The sequence below is a fragment of the Cyprinodon tularosa genome, unplaced genomic scaffold (genome assembly GCF_016077235.1).
Source record: "Cyprinodon tularosa strain WSP-4 unplaced genomic scaffold, ASM1607723v1 ctg11, whole genome shotgun sequence".
Taxonomy (NCBI): Eukaryota; Metazoa; Chordata; class Actinopteri; order Cyprinodontiformes; family Cyprinodontidae; genus Cyprinodon; species Cyprinodon tularosa.
Genome location: NW_024037893.1, coordinates 1,757,924 through 1,783,731, shown reverse-complemented (window position 1 = coordinate 1,783,731; position 25,808 = coordinate 1,757,924). Strand labels below are relative to the sequence as shown.

The window sequence follows — 25,808 nt, the reverse complement described above, 5'->3', positions numbered from 1 at the left end:
GCACCAGAACGGTCACTCTTCACCTGTTCCAACAGGAAAATTATCAAGCAAAACATCCACATTTTCTAAATAAAGATTAACTATACTTTCTTACAGCATTTGGTAACAAATAGCCCCCCTATCTTGCTCCGCCCCTGGATAAAGGAACAGATATTTAAAAAAATGTTTTTCAAAATCCAGTTAAAACCCTTTCCATTTGCAGGAAGGCTGTGGGTGGTTATTGAAGTTTTGTTTGCTTCAGTATATCTACCTTACTGATTTTTTTTTTTTTTCAACATACATTGTACAATTCTTTGAACAAATTGACTGTTGGCCACCCTGGAGTTTTGGCTTAGTGTACCCAATGACTGCATTGAACACACTCAACTCTTATTCTCTTAACCCGAGTTGCCAAATGACCAGACATGATCAAAAAATGTGGTTTTTGTTTTTATTTTATTATTTTCATGTAATTTTTCATTTTGGTAGTTTCCCTGTCATTTTCAGTGCCTATAGCTTTCCATAAATGAATCAAATGACGAGACTGAAATACTGATTTTCTTTTTAACTCAAAGAAGTGTAATGCTTTGAGAGTTATAACCCAACCCCTGTATTAGCCTTTCTGCTTTAAAATTAATTAAAGAACTATGCACAAATACTTGTTTTACAGCTATATTTTAACTGAAAAACCCTATTTAAAAAAATTAATAGCCAGAACATGTAAACCTTTAAATGAGTTTTTATTCAAAATGTGAACACATCATGTGAGCTTTGAAGAATGAATTACCATCACCATTATGTGATTTAATCTGTTGGAATGGATGGATAGATCAAGCATCCCAATGTTATAATCATTCCTGGTCTTAGTTGCCAATAAAAGGACCAAATTAACTGTGTCTAAAATGAGTAATTCTAGGCTGTCGGAGTAGAGTGTTATATGTGTCAATTCAAAATTTGGAATGTTATCAGTTTTGACTGATTATCAGTTGTTTAAGTGAGAAGACATTTTTTTTGAAGACAAACAAAAAATAGGGTCTCTGTTGTTTCCACTGTAGTTTTACAAAATTCATTTTGGATCTACTTCAAATCTCTAAACGTATATTTCATATAGTACATTATATTAATTTTCTTGAGTTTCTGTATTGATCCTAAATGTATGTTTTTCTTATGAGATTGGTATTCATAAATAATAATTGAATAGAAAATGTTTTATTGACTGATGAATTAATACGTTCAACAGTTATTATAAAGCATGTATTCAGATTTTTTATATTTCATTTTGGAAGGGTAGGATCATCTAAGACACTCCATTTGTGAAGTTTCCTTTAATGTTTAAACACAAAAATTTGAGCAGAAATTAAATGTATTTATTTGTATTGCTGATAGCAGTTTGCACCACAAACTTTACCATACAACGAGTATGAAGCAGTGATTAGTAGTTCAGAAGGGGCATCTGGAGAAGTAGAAGATGCTCCAGTCACAGACCTCAATCTAATCTGCTTGGCACTTAGCACAAAAGGTTTAAGATCAGATTGTTTTTCTTTTTAGTTATTCTTCTTCATTTAAACATCATGTTTTAATAAGGCTCCTACTTTCTAAAAATGTAAATAAAAAACTTTATTTTCAGAGTGGAGGATAACTGGGTCCTGACTGATGCACTCATGTTATCCACTTTGACACACTTGACAAAATGCTGCTATCCTCCTTTATTAAACACTGTAACATGGCATCATAGAGGTACATGCAGGCTATAGACAGATAGACCTACGTCTTCATGTAAGAAAACATTTATTTGCATTTACAGGGGACCAAATACTTATTTGGATAAACTTCATCTTTTTTTTCAAAATTTCTTCTATAGTTTTTAATAGTGCAGCTGAGAACCAGCAAGAAAATCACTTTATGGCATTCCACGAACTAGATAGCAAAAATAAAGAAATACATTTCTTCCACTTTTCACAAATTATATTCTAATAAATTAGTTATTAATATTTCCGTCCATCATTCATCTTCATCCATCAGCTTTGCAGTGGGGTTGGTGCCTATCTTCAGCAGTCTATGGGCGAAAGGTGGGGTACGACCTGAATATGTTGCATTTAGAATGAAATATTTATTTCTGAATTTACTCATACTTGTTGTCCTCTGCTTATCTGGTTATCAGCAGAGACACCCAGGCTTCCCTTTCCCCAGACACCTCCTCCAGTTCTGAAACCTGAGATGTACCTCAGGCATGTCCTTGACGGTCCCCGGGGCCTCCTCCTGGTTTATACCTGGAACATCTCTAGATGGAGGACAAAAATATCTATATGCAAGAAAAAGTATATTTTTAAGCAGTTGTAAACCTTATAAAATTAAAAAAATAAACAGAAAATATGATCATTACTTTTCAAACTTCATCAATTATTAATCACACTGTAACAAAGGGAAAATGAAGTCAGGAAAGTAAAGCTCAGATAGATTATAGTTATACATCTAGGTTGTCTAAATGAGAAAAAAATTGCAGAGACACATAGCTTTCACTTCTCTCACATAATACACAAAAACTACTTATGAAAAAGTAAAAATACTTCAATCGACATCTTTAATGTTAGCATATTGGTGTGAATAAATTAACTGTTTTGTTATTCATTTTTGGTTAACATACTAAGAATTAGATGTGAAATTAATCTGAACATTCCACTTTATAATATGAGGTGCCCCCAGGGACATAAATCAGAATTAACTTGCATATACACATATTAAATTACACTCTTCCATATAATATACTGAAAACCTCACACAAACACTAGTAAAAAGCTCTCACATAAACTAGTGAAAACATTGACCTCTTATATAATCTACTCAAAAGCTCTCATACAAAGTAGTGAGAACTGTTCATATAAACTGGTGAAAAGCTTTACCTTTCATACACACTACTAGAAAGCTTTCATATACACTATTAAAAAGCTCTCATATACACTACTAGAACGCTCTCATATACACTATTAGAAAGCTCTCATATACACTATTAGAAAGCTCTCATATACACTATTAGAACGCTCTCATAAACACTATTAGAACGCTCTCATAAACACTATTAGAACGCTCTCATATACACTATTAGAACGCTCTCATATACACTATTAAAACGCTCTCATAAACACTATTAGAACGCTCTCATATACACTATTAGAACGCTCTCATAAACACTATTAGAACGCTCTCATAAACACTATTAGAACGCTCTCATAAACACTATTAGAACGCTCTCATATACACTATTAGAAAGCTCTCATATACACTACTAGAACGCTCTCATAAACACTACTAGAACGCTCTCATAAACACTATTAGAACGCTCTCATAAACACTATTAGAACGCTCTCATATACACTACTAGAACGCTCTCATACACGCTACTAGAAAGCTCTCAAACACACTACTGGAAAGCTTTCATACACACTATTAGAAAGCTAAAATATATGGTCCCCCTCCTTTAATTTAGGCAAACATTGCTCAAATATCACCGAATCCAGATGGTTTGTTGTTGATGAAGAGAGGAATAAACACAGTTTAAGATTTGCAGCTAAATTAATTTGTTTCTATATTATGGAACTGCTATCAGGCACTTCCCATCATCTTATATCAGTAATAAAAAATTATAAATAAAAATTTGGTATTTGGTGACTTGACTTTTATTTCTGTCAGGCTGAAGTGAAAAAACTTGGAAAGAGACTGATTCTCTTGGCGTTTAAAATAACAACACAAAACAGCATAAGAAAACCGCATTTATTTTTTTTATTTTACAATTTTGTAAACAACAGCGGCTGATTAAACTAAATGTCTCAACCTTGTATAATTTTACGACTTTTTATTTAACCAAGAAATGATCCGAAAGGCCTGGGAAATGATCAGCTCCGCTTATGTGGCTGCAACGCGCGGCGCGCTCCCGACACAGGTGGAACAGATTTTCACATGGGAACAGAATTTCGCACAACACCGGAAAAGGATCTCTGTTGAAGCAAAAACATAAAAAATAAAGTCGAGTAATGCCCATGCTTCTGTGAGTTGTTTAGCGGATAGCTGAGCATGAATCAATAATTTTATTTGATACAATTTCGGCCGGAGATAGCACAAAATGTACGGAGCTAGCCAGAATGACCTCCGTTTAAAACAACTTCCGGTGTAATGACGGTCCTTCCCAAGATATCTATGGTCCTTCCTGTTTCACTGAAACACCTTCCGTTTCAACTGAAACACCTTCCGTTTCAACTGAAATCCGCTAATAGCTTTTCAGTAGTGTGTATGAGAGCTTTCTAGTAGCGTGTATGAGAGCGTTCTAATAGTGTATATGAGAGCGTTCTAATAGTGTTTATGAGAGCGTTCTAATAGTGTTTATGAGAGCATTCTAATAGTGTTTATGAGAGCGTTCTAATAGTGTTTATGAGAGCGTTCTAGTAGTGTATATGAGAGCTTTCTAATAGTGTATATGAGAGCGTTCTAATAGTGTATATGAGAGCTTTCTAATAGTGTATATGAGAGCGTTCTAATAGTGTTTATGAGAGCGTTCTAATAGTGTTTATGAGAGCGTTCTAATAGTGTTTATGAGAGCGTTCTAATAGTGTATATGAGAGCGTTCTAATAGTGTTTATGAGAGCGTTCTAATAGTGTATATGAGAGCGTTCTAATAGTGTTTATGAGAGCGTTCTAATAGTGTATATGAGAGCTTTCTAATAGTGTATATGAGAGCGTTCTAATAGTGTATATGAGAGCTTTCTAATAGTGTATATCAGAGCGTTCTAGTAGTGTATATGAGAGCTTTTTAATAGTGTATATGAAAGCTTTCTAGTAGTGTGTATTAAAAAAGGTAAAGCTTTTCACCAGTTTATATGAACAGTTCTCACTACTTTGTATGAGAGCTTTTGAGTAGATTATATAAGAGGTCAATGTTTTCACTAGTTTATGTGAAAGGTTTTTACTAGTGTTTGTGTGAGGTTTTCAGTATATTATATGGAAGAGTGTAATTTAATATGTGTATATGCAAGTTAATTCTGATTTATGTCCCTGGGGGCACCTCATATTATAATGTAATGTTGCCACCTCCTGGTTAAGGGGGGGAGGTGCTTATTTCAGAGGTGTAAAAAAACAGATCACCTGTAAGGGGGGGCTATGGCCACCTCTGGCCAACCCGTAGTTCCGCCCCTATCCTTTACAAGCTCTGCCTATACAACAGTACAATCCAAAAGCAAAACAGCAAAAAAAAATTTGCATGCAACAATACTCAATATTCCTACCAATTCTTAATTTTTGCTGTAAGAGAAGTGATATATGGTTTCTCTTTTTTTTAATATGTAAATTTTAAAACGAACGTCAGGCTGCAACTAATGGTTATTTTGCAAATCAATGAATCTGTCAATTATTTTTTTCAATTAATCAATTATTATTTGGATAGCCAAAGTTTCCTTAAAAAAGATTTCTTATAAAATTAAACCAGGTGAAACTAAAACGTTTCCACTTGTGGAGTTCTAGATAGAGCATATTGAAAGCATATTTTTTATTTTAAATGCAAAATGTTTATATATTTTTTTTTTTTACAATTTTGATATTATTACTGCTCTAAGTGGGGCGCTCTGTCATCTTAAGCCATGTTTTAGAGTCTCTATACTCCACTTAACAATTAATCGATAACTAAATTAATTGATGATTATTTCAATAATCAATTAATCACCATTAATCTGATTAATTGTTTCAGCCCAAATTTTATGATATCTCATCTGGTTTGTGGGTGTTATTTGGAGAAATTGACTCTCAAGTCTGCGAGACATCCATAAAATCCCCTTCTCATTATTAACGTTAACAAGCTTTGTTTTAAATGAGTTGGTGGTTTTTGTGCAATCAACCAGTTCCTATGGAAATATACCGCAGATCTAGATGTTTCCTGCTCTCTCTGTAACTTTTATCTATAGACAAGGATTAATCATTTTTGGAAATGTCTTTGGTCATAGAATTTCTGGAAACCATTATTAATTTCATCTCCAACAATATAAAAAATATAGTTCAGTCTGAGAGACTTGCATGTTTCTTCTCATTTATTTCATTTTCAAGCTAATTTTTTATATTTATAGAACAATGCAATACAAAATTGGAAACAATCCCGGATTCTAGCAAAAAAAAAAGAAAAAACTATTAAGACAATAATTGCCTTTAAAACACAACCTAACATTGTGTTATATTCATATTTTCTGTATTTTTTATATTTCTTGTTTTTGTCATATCTGATTTATTATGCTCTATTTCTCTAAACATATATATTTTTTTAATTTTCAAAAACAAATCTGTTTGCTTAAAAGAGGCCTGGGCTTGTACTGAATACAGCAAATTGGTAAGGATTCCTAATGTGTATATTTCCTATCAATGGGTCATGGATCTCCTATTACCAATATTTGATGCATATAAGCCATAAGTATTCCCACAATTCTTTTGCCGATAGGATATATACATATATATATATGGTGAAGCAGGAACAGTACAAGATGGATTCTCATGTGTTTGCAAACGCAAAAAGTTCACTAAAATATAGCTTTCAAGCAAGGTTAGTTTTTTTTAGAAGGTTAAATTCCCAATTTCACAAGCATCATCCATATGAGTTTCCTTTGTGTGATGATTTCAAGATTGAAGGCTGTCTGGATTAAGCACAGCGGACTAGAGTTCCTTTCCTGCTTTGTCCCTGCTGTTGAAAAAGGAGCTAGAGGTTACGATCAGCCATATAAATATCATCCCTGGTGATATGCCATTAATTTGGTTGAGGTGCGTTTTGAAAAGGGATGCAGCATGACCAAAATCGGTCCTGGAGAGCTGCTGTTCTGCAGGTTTTTGAGGTTTCCGTGCTTTTGCACAGCCTATTCTGATGATAGCACGTCAGAAAAAGCCTGTTAATCAGCTTAAAATAAAAATCAGCTATGCTGGAACAGGGAAACCTCTAAAACCTGTAGTACAACAGCCCTCCAGGACCGACTTTGGGCATGCCTGACTAAGGGTTACAGGGTGTAGGTCACAAGGACTGTACCTTGGCAACTCTAGAAGAGAAAATTTGATCAACTCATTGCATTAATATATTATGAAACATTTTTGCAATCTCTTTGATAAAATAAACCTCTCTTACAGTAGATTAATTAAAAAAGGAAGGAATAATATGACTTTCTAATAGACTATTTTACTCCAGATGCAACCAAAAAAAAAAAACAAATATATATATATATATATATATATATATATATATATATATATATATATATATATATATATATATATATATATAAGATTAAATTCACTTTTAAAAAGCCCAGCTGAATAAGTTTTACATTTTAATAAACCATAAAGTAAATTTATGACGCTGATAAACTATTTCCGGACTGGGACAATACTTTTATATTCAAAACACACCCCCATTTCAAGTTGTTAAGGAAATAAGTTAAGAAAAATTGAATAGGCATATTAATGCTTCAAAACAAACAAAATGTGTGAACTAAAATGCTCTTAACAACACAGTAGTTTTTTATTTTGTATTTCAAAGGGTGGGGCGTCTTTAAACGTCTATGTACAACCGAAACCTCATTTCGCTGCAGCCATCTTGCCCTGTACATCCAGTCTGAATAAAGTCTAAAATTTGAATATTACGCCTGTAGCAAACCGGGATATTTTACCACCAAAGGTTTCGAGGTTAAATTCTGAAAAGGATTTGTTACAGTTTAAGTCTAATTAAGTATCCTAGGATGAAAGATTCGGTGGAAACGTATCGCCCCGTTGAGCTGCTGCACCCTCTGCTACTACTTCTGGAATGACAGCTGAAGCCATTGGTACCGCCTTTATTATGACAGATCAGCCAATCAGAGCTCGGGGAGCTCTCCGGTCGGTACAGTTTTGGCTGTTGTGCGCACGCGCACGTCAGTAAGTAAGTACTTCACTTTTCACAAGCTCGCTGGAGTGTGAAGATGGCGGTTGGTTCCTGTCTGTTGGATGAACTCTTTTCACAGACAGGGTTGAATAAAGCGGTAGTTTGCTATCATTCTTGGTCTGTAGAGTCACCGCTGTCCTTGTTAAACAGAAACCACTTAGGTAGGCACGAGGCAGCCATTAGTTACATGGTCAAAGTTCCGGGACAGGGGGGTAGCTCGAGCTAATGTCCAGCTGGGACTTGGTCAAGACGTTTGCTAAAGCAGGTACGCTTTGATTACTAATGTTCTTTTTACTTGATGCTTTTTGGAGAAAAAAACGAGAGGAAAGAGCCGGAGTTTGCAAAGAAAATAAGTTCTCGCGCTGTAGCCCTCTCCATCACACTCGAGCGTGTGTTGCTCCCTGTTAAACTTGTTAAAGTGCAGCGAGAGAGAGGGGGGTCTCCGCTAAACGAGTTCCCAATGGTTCCGCTATGGACGCAAAACGGGACACGAGCTGGGAAAACCACTCAATGACGGTATAAGTTTCCCCATAAATTACCCGGGGAAAGTGGGTTCTTTCTCTGTGCAGACTTTTAACGGGAGCCAAACTATGAACTCTCACAATTCAGGAAGCGTTGCCACTGGAAACAGCAGCAGCAGCACTGTGATATCAACTGCAGCTGTCAGCGCAGGAGCGGTGTTGTCAAAAGGGCTGGCGGCCACCACTGTCTCATTGCCCCCCCTGTCAAACAGCGTCATCCAGACGCCACTCGTGAATTCAGACAGTGTTCCTGCTATGAGCCAAGGACCCACGGTGACACTTGTCAGGCCACCTATGCAAGCAGTCGGATCGAGCGCAACTTTAAACGGGAGCAATGCTGCATGCCCAGCTGTGGCTGCTAATGTAACAAATCAGACAGGTATTGGCACTCAAAACCCGCTGCCAAACACCTCTACGTCCAGCAGTGCTGGTTCACACATCATTAAAGCAGAGCCACCAACAACTATAATCCAGTCGGCACAGCAGCCTGCTGTTTCAGCCACCCCCAACTCCATCAGTACCCCCGGACCTCCAGGCATGGCAGCTGCAAGTATGCCCGGAATCACACCCCAGACGCTGGCTCCCAGACTCCCACAGACCTCTCCAGGACAGCCCAGTGTTCACAACATCCAGCTACCCCAGGGTGAGGTTAAACTCCAAGTACTGTCGATTTTATTTACACGTCTGGCTTGATCAGTTATTGAAAATGTAAACAGATTATGCACATTTTCACTTTCAGCTATGCTGTATTATATAATGAAGACTCATTTCAGTCAAAGCAACAAGCACAGATCAAATAGAAGAACTTTTTTAGTGTTTGCCACCACTCTGATGCAACTCAGGGCTGTGCTTTTAAGCTGCCTTCTGTCGTTTGCTTTCTGACTTTCAGGTATGGTGCTGGTACGCAGTGAGAGTGGGCAATTATTGATGATTCCTCAGCAGGCTCTGGCCCAAATGCAAGCACAGGCACAGGGAGGCATGGCTCCTCGGACAGCTATGCCAGCAAATGTGTCTGCAGGCCAGGTAAGTTTGGTTTGGTAGTCAGCCAGACTACTTTCGAGGAACTATGTGATATAGATTATTATATATTCTAATCTACAAGTTAACAGGTAAAGCAGTTTTCTTAAATTGGTATTTATTTAAATTTTTCTTTGGGTCACTTTTCTAGGCTTCCGGACCCACAATAATCAGCAGACAAGTAACTCCGAGCAACATCATTCGACCAGCATCACTTCCTGCGATTACTGCTCTTCATAGACCCCCCATCCTGCCAGTGTGTAAATGCTGTATTTTCTCCACACTCCCAACCTGTGCTCTAATCATGATGTTTTAAACTTTCATTCTCATTGTATGCTGATGATCACCAGGCTTCTGAGTATCGGACTTAGTTCTTAATGTCACATTTCCTGTAAGAAGTAAAATTTTATTAATGTATTTTACTGTTAAGCTGCAAAGCCTTTTACTTTTGAAATGTTCCACAATGATATATGCTTATCATAATTTTATTACACTTTACATGCCTCCCGATTTAGCTTTTACAAGCTTTGCATGTTTAAAGATTTAAAAATATTTTTTTCTACTTCAATAATTTCTGTCAGTTTGGACAGAGAGCATTATCAAAGGTCAGTTATCTACTCTTACCAAAATTCTATATTGGATTTATACGTAGACTTTGGAAAGCTAATGCATTGATAAGCTTCAGTCTAAGCAGTTGTACCTCTCTATATCTCCCAACTTTGGGATATTTTGAAGCTAATTTGATGACTAGATTTGATATAAGTAATTATAAAGGAAAGTTGGCTAACTAAAAATCCACACTAAACCTTTAATTTATAAATTTTAATTCCTGGTAAATATTTAAAATTTTATTTCCCACTTCACAATATGGCTGTCACTTAAAGTCTTGATAATTTTGTGATTATTAATGATGTTTGTTTTACAAATTAAGTGAAAAGGTCAGGTGAGGGGTATACTTTATAATGCATGGTTATTCAGGTTTATCTATACCTAAATATAACACGACTCGTTTGTGGTCCTTTTTATGTTTCCTCTGCATTCCATCCTTATTATAGTTATTCCTGAACATGGCAGGTAATTATTTCATCTCAACTGCATGTTTCAAAACTGCTCTATCTAATATACTGCTTTGATTTAATTGGTGATAAACATTAAATACAGATATTTAAGTATTCCAAAAAAGTAAAAAAAAAAACTATAAATAGCCTGAAGATCTACCAAGGTTATGAGCTCCCAAAGGTGTTCTATCGTAAGGACCATGTTACACCTGTTTTAGCAGTCCGAGGTCCCTTAGTGGACGTAATCTAGTCATAAAATGTTTAAAAAATGTTTTAAAATTAAACATTTAAGTATTGGATACAAAATACATAAAAAAATGAACACTTGATGGGAAATTAGAATGCAATTTGACATTTTAAAATTATTACACATGGTTGTTTAGCATTGTGGAGAATTTCACTGACAGCACTGTAGGAAAATATCTTCCTGAACAGTTAGGTGTTTAGGGTTGCCAAGTTGTTGTCAAATGACTTGAAGTCTGAGTGTTTTTTTTTTTTTAAGAACTGTGTTTCTTTGGTGTTTTTTGTCTCTACATAGAGCTCCGTTGGGGCCCCAGTACCAGGAATGGCCCCTAGAACACTCACTCCTACTGCTGGGACCACAGTGACCTCAGTAACTGGGAGCAAAGTAAGTGTTCACTTAAAGCCTCCGTCCTTTACTGCTTTAAGGAGTTTAGGATATTCAGAGTTTGCTGTAAAGGTCACCTGTCCTGTAGTGGTGGGCTGTGAGGGCCTTCATGGCCTTGCCTTCTGGCCTAAAATAAATCAGAAACACTAACCTACATTCACAATCTAAACTTGAATTTTCTTATTTATAACTGTATTAAGTTTTTCCAAACAATGCAGTCTATTATTTTTTTTTTTTTTGTATTTCTCTTGCCTGTCCTGCTTCCATTACAATTATTGTGTTGCTCTATTTTATGTCCAATCAGATTTCAGCCTTATTTCATTACTATATCAATCAAATCTGCCCAGGGCCTTCAGAATCAGCAGTTCTGGCTAATCTGACTTTAAAAATATTAGTAAGGAACGTTTTCTTCAACCAATCAGATTTCACATTTGCCCCACTTGGCCAGCAAGCGGGGTCACCCTAATGTCACCATTTTCTGTCCTCTGATTGGTCAGTTAGAGCAAAGTGTTTACAGCCAAGTTAAACTAGTGACAATCTGAAATTTTAGGTTTGCTTTTGTTAAAATTTTTTTCGGGCTTGAATGGCTGATACTAAATGGAGATACTAATACTCCTTGCACAAAGACAGAAGGATGGATTTTGTTTCTAAATAATCAGCATCTCTGATGAGCAGTGTTGTTTTTGACAGCCATCTTACATTTCACCTTAGTCTTTAGGACGAAAGCTATTATTAGTCTTAGTCGCATTTTAGTCATTATGATATGTGATACTCGGTTTTTAAAGACTAAAACTTAAAAATGTTTTAGTCTAGTTTTAGTCAGTTTTATGTTGCAATAAAAGTTAACCTTTACAATTTTGAATAACAGCCAGATTCTTTATCAGACTGCCCTTGCTTAGATAATATAATTGTTGACAAAAAACTCAAACCTATGACTAGTCTTGTTTTAGTCATCAAATATTCACATTTAGCTCGTCAGTTTCTGTTATCGTCATGAAAAAGAGCTTCAGCGAAATTATTTCGTCAACCTCATCGTTGATGAAAATGACACTGCTGGTGAGTGTGATATATTTCATTTTCATGCTTTATGGGCTATTTTATCTTTTAGATGCATATTGAATCTGAACGGCTATCTCTGATGTAATTGAGGTGGAGCTGCATGTGTGGGTTCTCTCTGGATACTCTGGCTTCCTCACACAGTCTAAAGACATGACTGTTAGGTTAATTGGCTTCTCTAGATTGTCTTTAGGTGGGAGAGGGGTTCCCACTAGGTTTCATACACACTGCCCACCACTGCTATCCAGTGATGTATAACTACTATTCTTAGGAGACTTGAGGACCTTTTTAAATGTGGATTATCTCTGTCTGTGTGTGATAGGAGACTATGGAGAATGTAAAGAAATGCAAGAACTTTCTGTCTACACTGATCAAGCTGGCATCCAGTGGGAATCAGTCCACAGAGACGGCAGCCACTGTGAGACAGCTGGTCAAAGACCTGCTGGTAAGTGTGCTTTAGAGTGAAAACACTCTTTTTAACTTCATATCAATGCTTGAAATTTCAAATGATTCAAATGAACACACTGACTAAATAAAAAGTAGCCTATATATAAAACATTTCTTTTTCCTAGGAAGCTAAGCTTGAAGCTGAAGAATTCACCAGCAGATTGTACAAAGAGCTGAATTCGTCACCCCAACCTTACCTTGTGCCTTTTCTGAAGGTTTGAGCTATTGTGTTCTATATTATGCTCTAAGTGTTTATGTTTCAGCCAATAACAGCACCCTTTAAGGTTATACATTGCATGTGGAAAATACTCACAATGTCAGAAAATATTTTTCCAAATTCAGTCATTTTAAAGCCCTAATTCAATTGGTATGAAATGGATATCTTTCCTCGAAATTCTATATATAATGCCCCTTTATAATAGCATAAGGAAAATTTTTTTGAGATGTTTGGAAATTCATTACACTTAGAAAACGTAAGAAATCACATTTATGTAAGTATTCACAGCCTTGTCAACCGGGACATATAGCTGTGACAAAAGCAAGAAAAAAAGCTGCTGAGCCCACAGCCAGACCAAAATAGACAAAGCATATCAGGATCCATGATTTGATTACTGGAAGAAGAACAAAAAGAGTGCTACAAGCTTATGTTGTGATTTTATCCCCATGTGTTTTGCTGCTATTTCATTTGTTAACGTAACTGGCTAAAACCAAACCTTTTGAGGCGGGCACTGGGAGTCGCTTTGCCCGGTCACCTTGGAAGGTTCTACTAAATATCTACTAGTCACCAATTGATGGCGTGTTTAACTAAACCAAAGTGCTACATATTATCAATCTGGCTATCCTGATTACTTTAAGCTGCAGGAACTTTGCAAGGATGTTTAGTGAACACAGTTTCCATCTTGGCCTAATCTAGAGCTTCATAGCAAAGGCCCTCTATATTTACCCAAATGTGATTTCTTAGTTTTATAGTTTTAGTGCATTTGCAACAAATAACAAAACAAAAACACCAAGTTCACATTGCAATAAAGGGATATTGTTTGTAGAATTTAGATTTTTTTTTTTTTTTTTTTTTTGGTTAACTGGTTTTTGGGTTAACCTCAAATAATTTCATTTTTGTCTTGCATTAATTCTGTAGAGGAGCCTCCCAGCCTTGAGGCAGCTCACCCCGGATTCAGCTACTTTCATCCAGCAGAGTCAGCTTCCACAAACAGCCTCAGCTGCTGTTTCGTCCTCCTCAGCCACCTCCACCTCAGTGATTCTGGGAAGTCCTGCTCCCCGTCTCTCTGTTCCAGGCAGCAGGCCCCAACTTCAGCCGACACTTAAACAAGGACAGACAACGTCACTGGTATCACTGCACAGTCATATATCTGCAATGTTTCAGTTATGCATGTGTTATTAATAAAAAAATATTCTTCAGTGGACAAATATCTGTACTCTCAGAACGACAATATTTTTAGCAATAGCTCATTAACAATTTGGCATTAAAGCATTTGAAAGTAATTGAATTTTTGACATCATTTGGAAATTTATACAGTAAGGATATGACTACCATTCTCTCCAGGTACTCCGGCTTCCTCCCACAGTCCAAAAACATGACTGTTAGGTTAATTGGCTTCTCTAAATTCTCCTTAGGTGTGAGTGTGCGTATGAATGGTCGTTTGTCCTGTTTGTCTCTGTGTTGCCCTGCGATGGACTGGCGACCTGTCCAGGGTGTACCCCTCCTCTCGCCAATAGACAGCTGGAGATAGGCACCATCAGAAAATGGGTGGATGGATGGATGGATGGATATGATGGATATGACTACCAAAGACACATTCATTTCCCCTATGCAGTCTTAAACCAAAGACCAAAGTCCATAGGCTGGGACTATCGTAAACAGACCCACAAACTTGTTTGTTTACGATAAGATTTCCTTTTGAATTGTTAATTGTTCTTTATATTTTTCACAAGTAAATTGGATGTACTGGGTAAATGAAATTGGTAAAATCTTAGCTTGTCCATCTGATTGAGCAGATGGTTTGAACCTCTTGCATTTAGAGCTCTGACTGCTTATGTTGCAATAAGGGTGTGAACTTTTAATACCAAATTGGCTTCATAAATAAGATGTATTTTTATCAGAAAGCTGTCCACCACATTTGTAACATTATGTCTCGCATATGTAGCTATAGACTCATTTGGCCAGGTTAAACTCTGGATTACTTTTTACTATAATACTTCTATTATCATCATAGTAGGCCTATGGGGGCACAGACTTGCATCAGACTACATGTATAATGACTGGCTTATTCCTATTTCTTTTTTAATTTTTGTGACATTCTGAATCGTTTTAAACATTCATCATACTCCATCTGTGTGTAGTAATGTGTTCCTAATAGCAAAATTGGGGCACATTCATGCCATCACTATAATGTGGTATTCATTACCATGGTTAGCTGTTAGCTGCAGCAGCTAGACTCTGTTGCATGTTTTGATCCAGACATTGCAGAACAAACTGGTACAAAATGATGGACTTCTTGTTTTTAGCAAGATCTCTGTAGTGAAACTGATGTCATGTTGCTTGGGTGTAACAACTATCCCTTAGGTGTGTTTGCAGTCTTTTTGTGATATCCAGAAATTACCATTGCCATGGTTATTTGGACATGTGGTGGGTTCCCTACTCAGTATTTATACTGATCTGTACCCAGTGGGTGAAAAATGGATGTGATGCCATCAGTTCCATCCAAAATGGGATGTATGAAGACAAAATATCCAGTAGCAAGTGTACGCTAATTTTAAACACCCAGAATTTGTGCAATGCAAGTTTTCTTTAAATTCTTGTTACTGCCCACTTTTAGTATGAAAACCTTATCTTTATATTTGAGGCTGCTGGGGTGAAACTTTGCAACATGATCTCTTTGAAATCTTAACAAATGACTTTAATCAACATATAAAATGTTTTGAAATCCACAGATGCTTAAAGTACACCTCCGTGCTTTAATTTATTATTTCCTTAATTCCTAGATGATTGGATCAATGAATTTGAATGTATGCCAAAGGGGGAAAAAGTGACTGTATTCCAATGTTTAAAAAAAAAAAAAAATACTACAAAGTCACATGTTGAAATTTATAGTTGACTGAAAATATGAGCCTTAGAAATGTTGTTAACACAATTCTTGGGATTTACAATTAATCTGAAATGTTTTCCTCTTTCACTAAAAAAATAATCAATTGATTTGCTGTAGATTTATATTTGACTCAGGTCCTTGCAGCAGATAGGTGCTAACAATCCAAAATCAGCTTCATCTTGATGGATGCTTCATTGAATACAAATAAATGAAACTTTAGAGAAGGATCCTGAAAAAACTGGAGCAATTTAATTGAGGCATGTTTTTTGCACTAAGCATCATTTTTCCATTGATGCACAGAACTATTTTATGCAACAGTGATGCAACAGTTGTTTAGCATCAATTACATCTTTATCTAAGAGACATGATGCATTTTTTGTTAACTTGAAATATTACTTGTGTTTGTGCTTTTTTCTTTTTTTTTTTGCACCCTAAGGCTTGATTCAGGATGATGGGTAACATCATCATGAATCAAGAAGAGTTAAACAGGCCACACAAAATGCAGGGAGGGAGTGTAGTTTCCTTTATGGAGAGTAGAAGGTGTACTGCTGGGAAAGAAAGACATGCACTAAAATAAGACTTGACAAACAAAAATATCATCACCAAATGAAACGCAGCACAATAACTATCTGATCGGTTCAGATTTATATATCAGATTATTATTCCATAGATATAAATTGTATTTTATCCCAAAACGGTTCTTTAATACTTTTTTTTTTTTTTTTTTTTAACCATGTGTTTTTTGGAACTTTGATTAGAGTTTAATATTTGGGTATCAAACCTTCCCCTTCAGGTTCTCCATCCTCAGCAGCAAAAAGGGATTTTGAGGCCTCCGGTGACTTTACCAACCACCCCCATGATGGCTCTAAGGAATCAGACCCCTGGTCGCATCGTGTTGGGACAGCAGCAAGTTCAGCTTAAAGAGCTGCAACCAGGTGAGAGTTAGTCCTTAAGCCCATGTCTAAAATTGGATGTTTAGGCACCTTTTTTTTTTTTGTTTGATGTAAAGCATTATAATGGCTTTTATTATAAATTGTTTCATAGATGAAGTTGGTGTAGTCAGGTGCTTCTTCTCTCCTGCATTCAGATAGTTATTCTGTGATTTTTGTTTTGTCCTGGCAGTTCCACTGAGACCAGAGGTGGCTCTTGTTCCTAAACACGTGTCTGCTGTTGCTTTGACACAGGCACAGAAGAATAAGCTAAAAGAGGCGGGTGGCACTTTCAAGTAAGATTGATTCTCTTTTTGCACTTTTTTTTATAAAGCTTATGGATTTACCCAAAGGCAACACTGATCAATCTTTCTCAGATTTCTTAATTTTGGGTGATTAAAACTTGCCTTCTCTACCTCAGCCACTCAATATAGTAGAGGATTGAATGATAAATGTTTACATGAATTTTTACAGATGCCGTCATTTCCCTTGAATTCCAGTCTCCAGCCTTGCATGCCACAGTTTAATATCAATATATACGTAGCTCGTTCTGCTTCTGTATACACAGGGATGATGACGACATCAACGACGTGGCCTCCATGGCGGGAGTAAACCTATCAGAGGAGAGTGCTAATATCCTGGCTTCTAACTCTGGACTTGTTGGTGCTGTGACACATTCCTGTAAGGATGAGGCTTTTCTCTCCTGTGCCACACTGCAGAGGAGGATACTAGAGATAGGTGAGACTCCATGCTTCATAACCTAATAATGAACCCATTGGTGAGGCTCCTATCATACAGTTTGTTTTTGTTCCAGGTATGAGATATGGAGTAACAGAGCTGGGAGCAGAGGTGGTAAATTACATCTCCCACGCTGCTCAGCAGCGACTCCTGAACTTACTTGAAAAGGTCTCTATAGTAGCCCAGCAGAGAAACGTCAACTTCAAGGTTTGTTGATGAAATAGAGGATTTTCTAAACGTGGGGCTGAGGGTTAATCAATTTTATGGATGCATCACATTTTCTGTTTATGAAGATTTTCTTTTGAGGAAATCTTTGTGTTTTTTCTCACCATTGTTTCCCATAGGCTACCATAGCTCAAAGTGACATCAGTTCATCACTTTTTGTTATTAGGTTTCTACTCATGACTGATAAACTAGATCATTGTATCATGCCACAAGCTGCACACATAAAGTCTTATATTTTTATTACTTTATAAGCATGTTTAGTAGCTTGAATTTTGTTGTCATTAATTAAGGAAACTGCCTGTAGGGGATGATTGAAATAAAAGTAAGTCTTTATAAGTAGTGTATGTCATTTGTGAGTTTTATCATAAATATAACGGTTAAAAAAAAGAATAATTCAATTTGGTTGAAAAAAAAAATTATGATTTGGTTTGTAAGCCACATCTCTGAGTCCTACCTAAATGAATCCATTCAGCATTTACTTGTATAAGCAGTTGATGTGGAATAATATGTCAAAACCAATTCAACAGGAGGACGAGCGCTATGAGCAGAGCAGTGATGTTCGAGCCCAGCTGAAGTTCTTGGAGCAGCTGGACCAACTGGAGAAGCAGAGAAAGGAGGAGCAGGAGAGGGAGATCCTGCTGAAGGCAGCTAAGGTACGTCACTATATTAAACTCTGAATAGTGAAACCTGTTGCTTTCTTCATGTAGCTGATCCCCCATTTGTTATTGTTTTTCTTAAACGGCTAACTTAACTGTTTTGCCCACAGCTAATGTTTATTCCCTCAGCAGCTTCACAGTTGATATGACCGTTCTGTACACTGTGACTCAAGGTTGCTGTAGTTGATTTCAGGTTGGATATCATGGAGCACTCAGCCTGCAAGCATCTTAATAGAACTGTGATTCATCAAATGAAACTAGGTTTGAATTTTAAACTAAAGATTTACCCGCAAGCATTATGTATATAGTGATTCATTGATTTCAGTTAGCCTTAATATACTACAGCTTTTCTTTAAAAAATGTATACATATATCCTGCATTGGCATAACATAACAGATTCAAGTTTTAGAAGTTTTACATTTTTATGGAATATTTGGATAGCATTTCTTCAAAAAATACCACCAACAACACTGGTAGTATTTTGTACCACAGTTTTTCTTGTCATTAGTTTGGAAACCATTTCTTTTGTATTATTCCCCACAATATCAACATCTTACAAAAGAAAATATATTCATACTATTTTTGTAAAGTTTGATTCTTTTAAAACAAAATGGTCCTCTAAAAATATTACCAGAAAATTAAAAGCTTTTTTTCCTCCTTTTATTTAAAGGTTCATGTAAAATTTGGACCTCTAAACAAGTTTCCTATAGCTAAAAAATGGCCATTTGGATAGTAAAGGTTGCAGAGCCCGGTTCGAACATACTGAGTGACCCTCATGCTGTTAAGTTACTAAAATGTATTCCTCACTTTGAGAAATCTGGATGTGTATTATCTGACCCTGAAAAATGTTAAATTAGTTGATACATTTGATGTTAAATCCTCTCAAATATGCCTTGAAAGTAATAAAGTTACCTACAAACTTTCAGAAATCTTATATTTTCCCCATTTTCATATTTTAATACTTATTTCCTGCTGTAGTCTTATTTTCAAAGAAGCTTTTGTCTGTTAAGCCTTCATATAAAGTCACAATGGCCTCAAGGCCTCTGCTTTTCCTTCAGAAACGTTTAACATTATGCTTGCTAAGTGTGGAGGCTGAGTTAAAGGTTTGATGTTTCTTTGCGATTCTTCTGAACCTTTGGGGTTATTTCTGAAAACACTGGTTCCTGTATTTAATATTTAACATTGTGAATATGCATTATCTGTGTTAAACAATGGACTTTGAACTGTTTTGAAATGATCTGATCATCCTTTAAAGAATGAAGGCCTGAAACTGTTTGTTCTTCCAGTTTATCCCTACTATGTTTTTTTTGTCTTAGGCTAAGTGGTGAAGCACAGCAAACTCTGTAATTATTTATCAAGTTCCTTTATTTTGCATCACTTGTGTACAAATTCTCATAATTTGTGGAGAAGTCAGCAGCTTTTTTTGGCTTAGTTTGTTTAGTTGAATTATGAAGCATTTGTCTTGAACATCTGATAAATTATTATTCTTCATGTTGGCCTTTCAGTCTCGCGCTCGGCAAGAGGATCCAGAGCAGCTGCGTCTGAAATTGAAAGCGAAAGAGGTAGGAGGAGAGCTTGATTCTATTGTGTAGGTCTCTCCATCACATTTACACTCTATATACGACTGATTCAGTTTTGGGTGTGTGTGTGTGTTGTCCAGATGCAGATGCAGGAGCTGGCTCAGATGAGACAGAGGGAAGCCAACCTCACCGCCTTGGCAGCCATCGGGCCCAGGAAAAAGAGAAAGAATCTGGACTCTCCATCCTCATCTGCTTCAGCTGAGGTAACAATGAAGACAATAATTAATGTTTGCACAATTTGTGCCCGTGCACCTGCAGCAGCCATGGCCAGATACATCGTGTTTCTTGGTCATCTTCACGTCCCTTTGTATATTTTTCCATCTGTTTCATTTTCATTAGCAAACATCAGAGGAAAACTGAGGAAGATTAGCCTGTGAATTTTCTATCATTACATTAACAGCATAATTCAGAAACGGGAAGAGAGTGGACTGATAGCTGCTACTTACTCGGCTTCAATAGTACTTATAAAACTGTAATTTTTTTTTTTTACTGATTAAATGACGAATATAGGCTGTTAATTTAAAGAATGATGAATGATTAGATTCCATTTGTGAACCGTTTTGAAAAGCAACGTGTGGTATGTGTGTATGTTTTCATCCCCCTGAAACTCCTTTCCTTGCTGTAATGGCAGCAAGGTTGGGGTGCAATGCTTCTAGTCTTTTACATCTAGAGCTATTTTTACCAATTTTTCTTTTTGCAAATTGATGTAACTTCAGTATGTTTGGATGAAGGTTTGGGGTTTTCCTTCAGGAATATCTGCACCAGTCTCTGGTCTTTGCTGCCAGAATAACCCTGTCATCTGGCTCTTTCAATCCTCCCATCAAAGCAACCTCTACCCCTTCTCTAAAAGCATTCCTTCTGCATCATGCTGCCACCGCCATGCTTAACAGCAGGGATGGTTTGTTCTGGGGTATTTGCAGTTGGGTTACTCTACCACATAGGTTTTATATATGTAAGCCAAAAGTTAAAATTTGTTTTCATCTTCTACATATCTAGAGTGTCCTGATGGCTTAAACCGAACTACAAACAAAACTTTGTTTAAACAGGCTTTTCCAAAAGGCCTCCAGAGTCTGATTAATGCTCCTCTCTCTCTTAGCTTGTCAAATTAGAAATGCAGCCAGGTTTGGGTGCATTTGCAGCTTTACCACATGCTCTTTTATTTTCAGAAGATAGAATAGACATTTTTCCAAGGTCTCTCTCCCTAAACTGTCTGCTATGTTCCTTGGTCTTAATGACGCAGCTTGTTCTCTAATGATCTCTGACAGACAAGTATGGCCTTTGCAGAACAGCTGGTTAAACACACCGAGATTGGCTCTGCTAATTAGGTGGCTTCAGATGACAGTTGCCTATTCTCAGTTTTATGCAGGGATCTCAGAATAGATAGCACTAAATACATAGCCCACTTTAAGGTTAGTAATTTGTAAAACAAAACCGAAAACCATCTAGGATTTTTTTTTAAACCATTTGCGACCATACACTTTTTTTGTGTCCACTTTTAATGAAACGTGAACTTTCATGGTGTGAATGGGAGTTGGAGTCACTGAATATGTTTACAACCCTAAACCTTAATAATAAAAAAGAGAGTTTAAAAAGATCTTTGTTTTATTAAGGGTTATTAAGATTAGCATTAAGAGTCTAGATTGCTCCTTAGAAATTGTATTAGTGATTGAAGGCTGAATTTGTCAGCTGTCAGTGGTGTTCCTCACCAACTGCTGCCAGTCATATGTGCAGAGAAACCTGCAGGATAACACCTCATATTAGACCAAGCTGATTCATGTAAACATAGATCACATTAAAACAAGTTGGATTCTCTTTAGTCCAATGAAATTAGACATTCATCTTAGATGGCCATCCTTTACTCCTCTGGCTATTCTAATGGTCATCTTTAAGAGAAAATCATTTATTAGCCATTATAGAGAATCTTAAGTATTTTTTTAGATTCATTTACTTTTATATATTCATTTCAGTTTGTATTTATTTATTCACAAAATGTGATTTTTTTAAGGTGCTTTAAAGGGAACTTAATCAGATCCTACAGTAAGACTGACTTTCCAGGATGTGCTTCTCCTGGATCAGGATGGGGCAACATTTGCCAACCTAATCTCTCATTTTGGGTCCGTTTACCACAGTCTCTATGAGCTCCCCTGCTCATCACTGATCAGTGTAATCTGCTTTGTTTTTGGCCTGTGGGTGGAATGTGGAGGAGAAGTGTGTTCAAAAGAACATGGAGGCTTTAAGTCAATGAAAGATCCAGCCATATGGAGTTGTGTGTGCAACCAGCTCTGCTTTCTCTGTTGCCCAGCAGTATTCGTTCTCTGTAACAACTATGACCTTTATTGTTGGGGCACACACTTTGACATGCCTGGAGACAGTATTTATACTTCTTGATGTTTGTTGCATTTTGACACTTTTTAACGAAGAACTTGAGCATTCATTATTGGAGTTTGCCGATCTATCAGCTGAATTTTTTTAAAATAAGATTAATGTAGTGTTTTTTTTTATTTTATTTGTTTTATTCTATGCTACACTTATATATTTTTTTGGTCTCTTTAATAATTGAGCACAGTTCTTTTTTTCTTTTGATCTGTTCTCCATGTTGGAGGTGATGTCCATATCTCCCCTTAATATTCAAACTACCCAGTGACATTGCTCGGATTCAGCTGCAGCTGTGGTGAAGCGGCTATGCACCAGAGCAGCAATGCTGCATTTCATCGGTTAGAGAAGCACCTTCCTGACCATCAGCTGGTTCGGCTGAACCTGGTCCCTTCACCCCTACTTTCAAAGCTGGCTCTCTGTCTGCTGGCAGGGCCTGCAGAAGGCGAGGTTCACATTTTCTCATGTTTACATGGAAATAGGGCAGTAAATGTGTTTAAAAATACTGCAGCTTTTAGTCCCATTAAGAGTCAGTTTATCTGCCTAAATTTTTAGTATAATTTTGACATTTTTCAGCATAACCACCGTTTGTCCCAAAATGCACCGAACAGAGCCATGGTTTGATGTCAGTCCAACACTAAGAGGTCCTAATGGAAGTGGAAGGACAGTGATTGATTAATCCCAACTGTTTTTACAATAAACATAGTAAAAGTGTACTGTTATATTTACTGGCTCCATTAAGATAACCCTAAATTAATTTACCTTTTAATGTCTCCTTATTGGTAAATTCAGTCCATCTGTTAGTTTAGTTTATTGTGACCATTCTGTAAAGGCCTTAGAGGATTGGTAAAACTTAAGTAAACACAAAGCATAAAGACCAAGAGGCACAGCAGGCAGGGGTTAGTTATATAAATGGAACCAATATCCAATCCAGGTAGTGGATTGGTGCATCTCTACTTCTAACTAAACGGTCAGCAAGGATAGCAGTTGGTTTATCAGGGAAGTAGGGGAGCAGTCAATGGTTACTTTGGAGGAGCTGGAGAAAGCACCAGGTAATATGGGAAAATCTGTTCACAGAACAAGTACTAATCATACACTTCACAAATATAATGTTTTTGGTAGAGGAACAAGAAGAAATAACTTGTTGAAGGAAAAATAAGTCATGGGTTGAAGTTTGCATAAGGCCAGTATAGACAGTATACATATAATGGAAGGGGCTCTGGTCATATGAGATTTACATTGAAGTTTTTGGTCTAAATGGACAATCACATGTTACAGAATATCCACTGTGAAACATTTTGGCAACTGCATTGTTCCTTAAGGGTTTCTTCACCAGGGACACTAGAGGCTGTTCAGAGCAATCTTTGAGGAAAATCTGTTGCAGGCTACAAAGAAAAATAGACCAGAGTGGAGGTTTATTCTCCAATAGAAAGTCCTAGAGGCAGAGCTAAACTAAAGGGGTTTGAATCCAAGCATGTGGTGGAATTGCCCAGTCAAACTTCACACCCAAGTTTAATAGAACATTTTTGACTGGACTTGAAACCAAATGTTAGAATGTAGTAGTGACCCTCCGAAAAGACATGCAGTTAAATGTAGTTATGCCAAGTGTAATAGGAATGCTAAGAGAGGCTGAAAACACAACCATGCCACATTTTTCTCTGTTTAAAACAAAAATGAAATTAAAAAAACATAAAGAAAAAAAAATCCCTTGCATTTCCTTTGACACGCATTACCCGGTCTGTGGCTGTAACATGATATATGACATTTTAAGATGCAGTCTTCATGCTAATGGTCTCATTTTCCTTTAACTTTTCCATATCTTTTAGGGCTCCGGAACAGGCTCTTCTCTGACTGGTGCCGCCGGTTCATCAGGCTCCAGACCCACACGGCAGCGCATCACACGTGTCAATCTCAGGGACCTGCTGTTCTGCATGGAGAATGAGAGATGTACCAGTCACTCTCATTTCCTCTACAAGGGCTTTCTCAAATAGGCTTGATGTTGGAAAAAGGAGGACAAGAGGGGAAGAGAAATGCTTGGAGAGACCAAACTCCCACTTGAAAAGATTACTTTTAGTAAAGAAGAGGAGATAATGCTTTTAAAGTTTCTTTAGATCCACCTGCTTTTATGAAATACAGTCATAGCCATACTGGAAGGCCTCTCTACCTCCCTCCTCAAGTAATGCCTCTTTTCCTTTAGTCGTTGATTAACACCCCTTTATTTACCATAACTAAACCTTTTTCAAAGTAGGTGCAAAAATCAAATATGTTTTATGAAGGTTTTATTCTGTGTGAAAAAAGATAATGTACACATGTGCACTGTATTATAGTTTGGTTTATTTTCTTATCTGTATGCAAATGCTAGAGTTGGAAGCTATGAAAATCACTGTTTTATTAGACAACCTTTGAGTTTTTCTTGGATGATCTTGTTCTAGTTTTTCTTGTTGACTCACTTTGAACTGTGTAACCTGCTGAGCTGCCTTCCTATCTATGAATAAGCCATACTTTCCTCTCATAATTAACCCTGCTGTAAGTCATGAGGCCACACCTCCCTCTCTGTCATCTACCATTAGCTTGCAGCATATTTAAATTTGTCATATTTATTTACTAAAATCCAATTTTTAGCTATTTATTTATTGTGTGACACCTCAAGTGTGTCATTTTGCTAAAAGCTAATAGAAATTGCATTTTACTCACAGTAGGACATCTTTGAGATGGCTCTATAGATTTTGATGGCTTAGAAGTAGAACTTTATTTTAATCTATCCTTTAAAAAATATTTAAATGTACTGATTTTTAAAACTTTTTTTTTTAGGCTTTTAACCTCTATTGCTATACCAAAATTGCATCTTTATAAGACTCTATTTTTATAGCCTCCCAAAATTCATTTTTACTTCTCTAATGGTGACTGACAGCAATGATGTCTTTGTTATGCTACTGAAAAGCCCTTTAGGTCTATAATGTGTTTGATTTAAGAAACTGGAGTTTATTCCTGTGTATTTGTAAATGTTTCATCTAAAGTTTTACACAGTTTTGTATAGAATTGAAGTTTTATGCTTACTGCATTTAGAAAATCTAAAGTTCTCTATTGAAAAGTTTGAATAAAAGATGATTTTACATATTTCTGTTCTTTTCAATTCCAGTCATGGTGTTTTTCTTCTTTTTTCCACCAGGGGGCAGCATGTTAATATGTGCCACTTTGGGGATTTGTGCATAAAGGAGCTGCATTCAAGCATTTCAGCCTGTCCACTCATAATTTGACCTAAACCCTAACATCTGTAAAGCCACCTGTAGTACACTCTACGCACAGGTCTGTAAAGCACAGCACAATCAGTCGGCTCAGAATGAAATCACACAGCCTGGTTCCCTTCTGCCTGACTTTGAGTCTTCTTGTTTAAGTCTTTCTCCATTATCACTCACTGCACACAGCACTGGCAACAGCTGTCACATCAGCTGCTAACATTTGCCATAATAAACCATTTGCTGGAAATGATGAGGCCTATTCTTCCACTGGGAAGGCAGACTCATGGCTTAATGATAAGCCATGAGTAGCATGTTGGTGGGTTTT

The 25,808-nt window shown here is 36.7% G+C and overlaps 1 protein-coding gene across 1 annotated transcript; it reads left to right on the top strand.

Annotated features, from left to right (window-relative positions):
* The first annotated feature begins 7,641 nt into the window (after positions 1–7,641).
* On the top strand, positions 7,642–25,002 carry LOC119789941 (transcription initiation factor TFIID subunit 4-like). The gene is made up of 15 exons (XM_038295168.1): positions 7,642–9,076; positions 9,323–9,456; positions 9,602–9,706; positions 11,047–11,136; positions 12,515–12,637; positions 12,765–12,854; positions 13,775–13,984; positions 16,537–16,678; positions 16,866–16,968; positions 17,241–17,410; positions 17,487–17,617; positions 18,163–18,288; positions 19,797–19,853; positions 19,952–20,074; positions 24,071–25,002. The coding sequence occupies exons 1-15, from the start codon at positions 8,503–8,505 to the stop codon at positions 24,233–24,235; spliced, it is 2,343 nt and encodes a 780-aa protein (XP_038151096.1). The 5' UTR covers positions 7,642–8,502; the 3' UTR covers positions 24,236–25,002.
* The last annotated feature ends 806 nt before the right edge of the window (positions 25,003–25,808 follow it).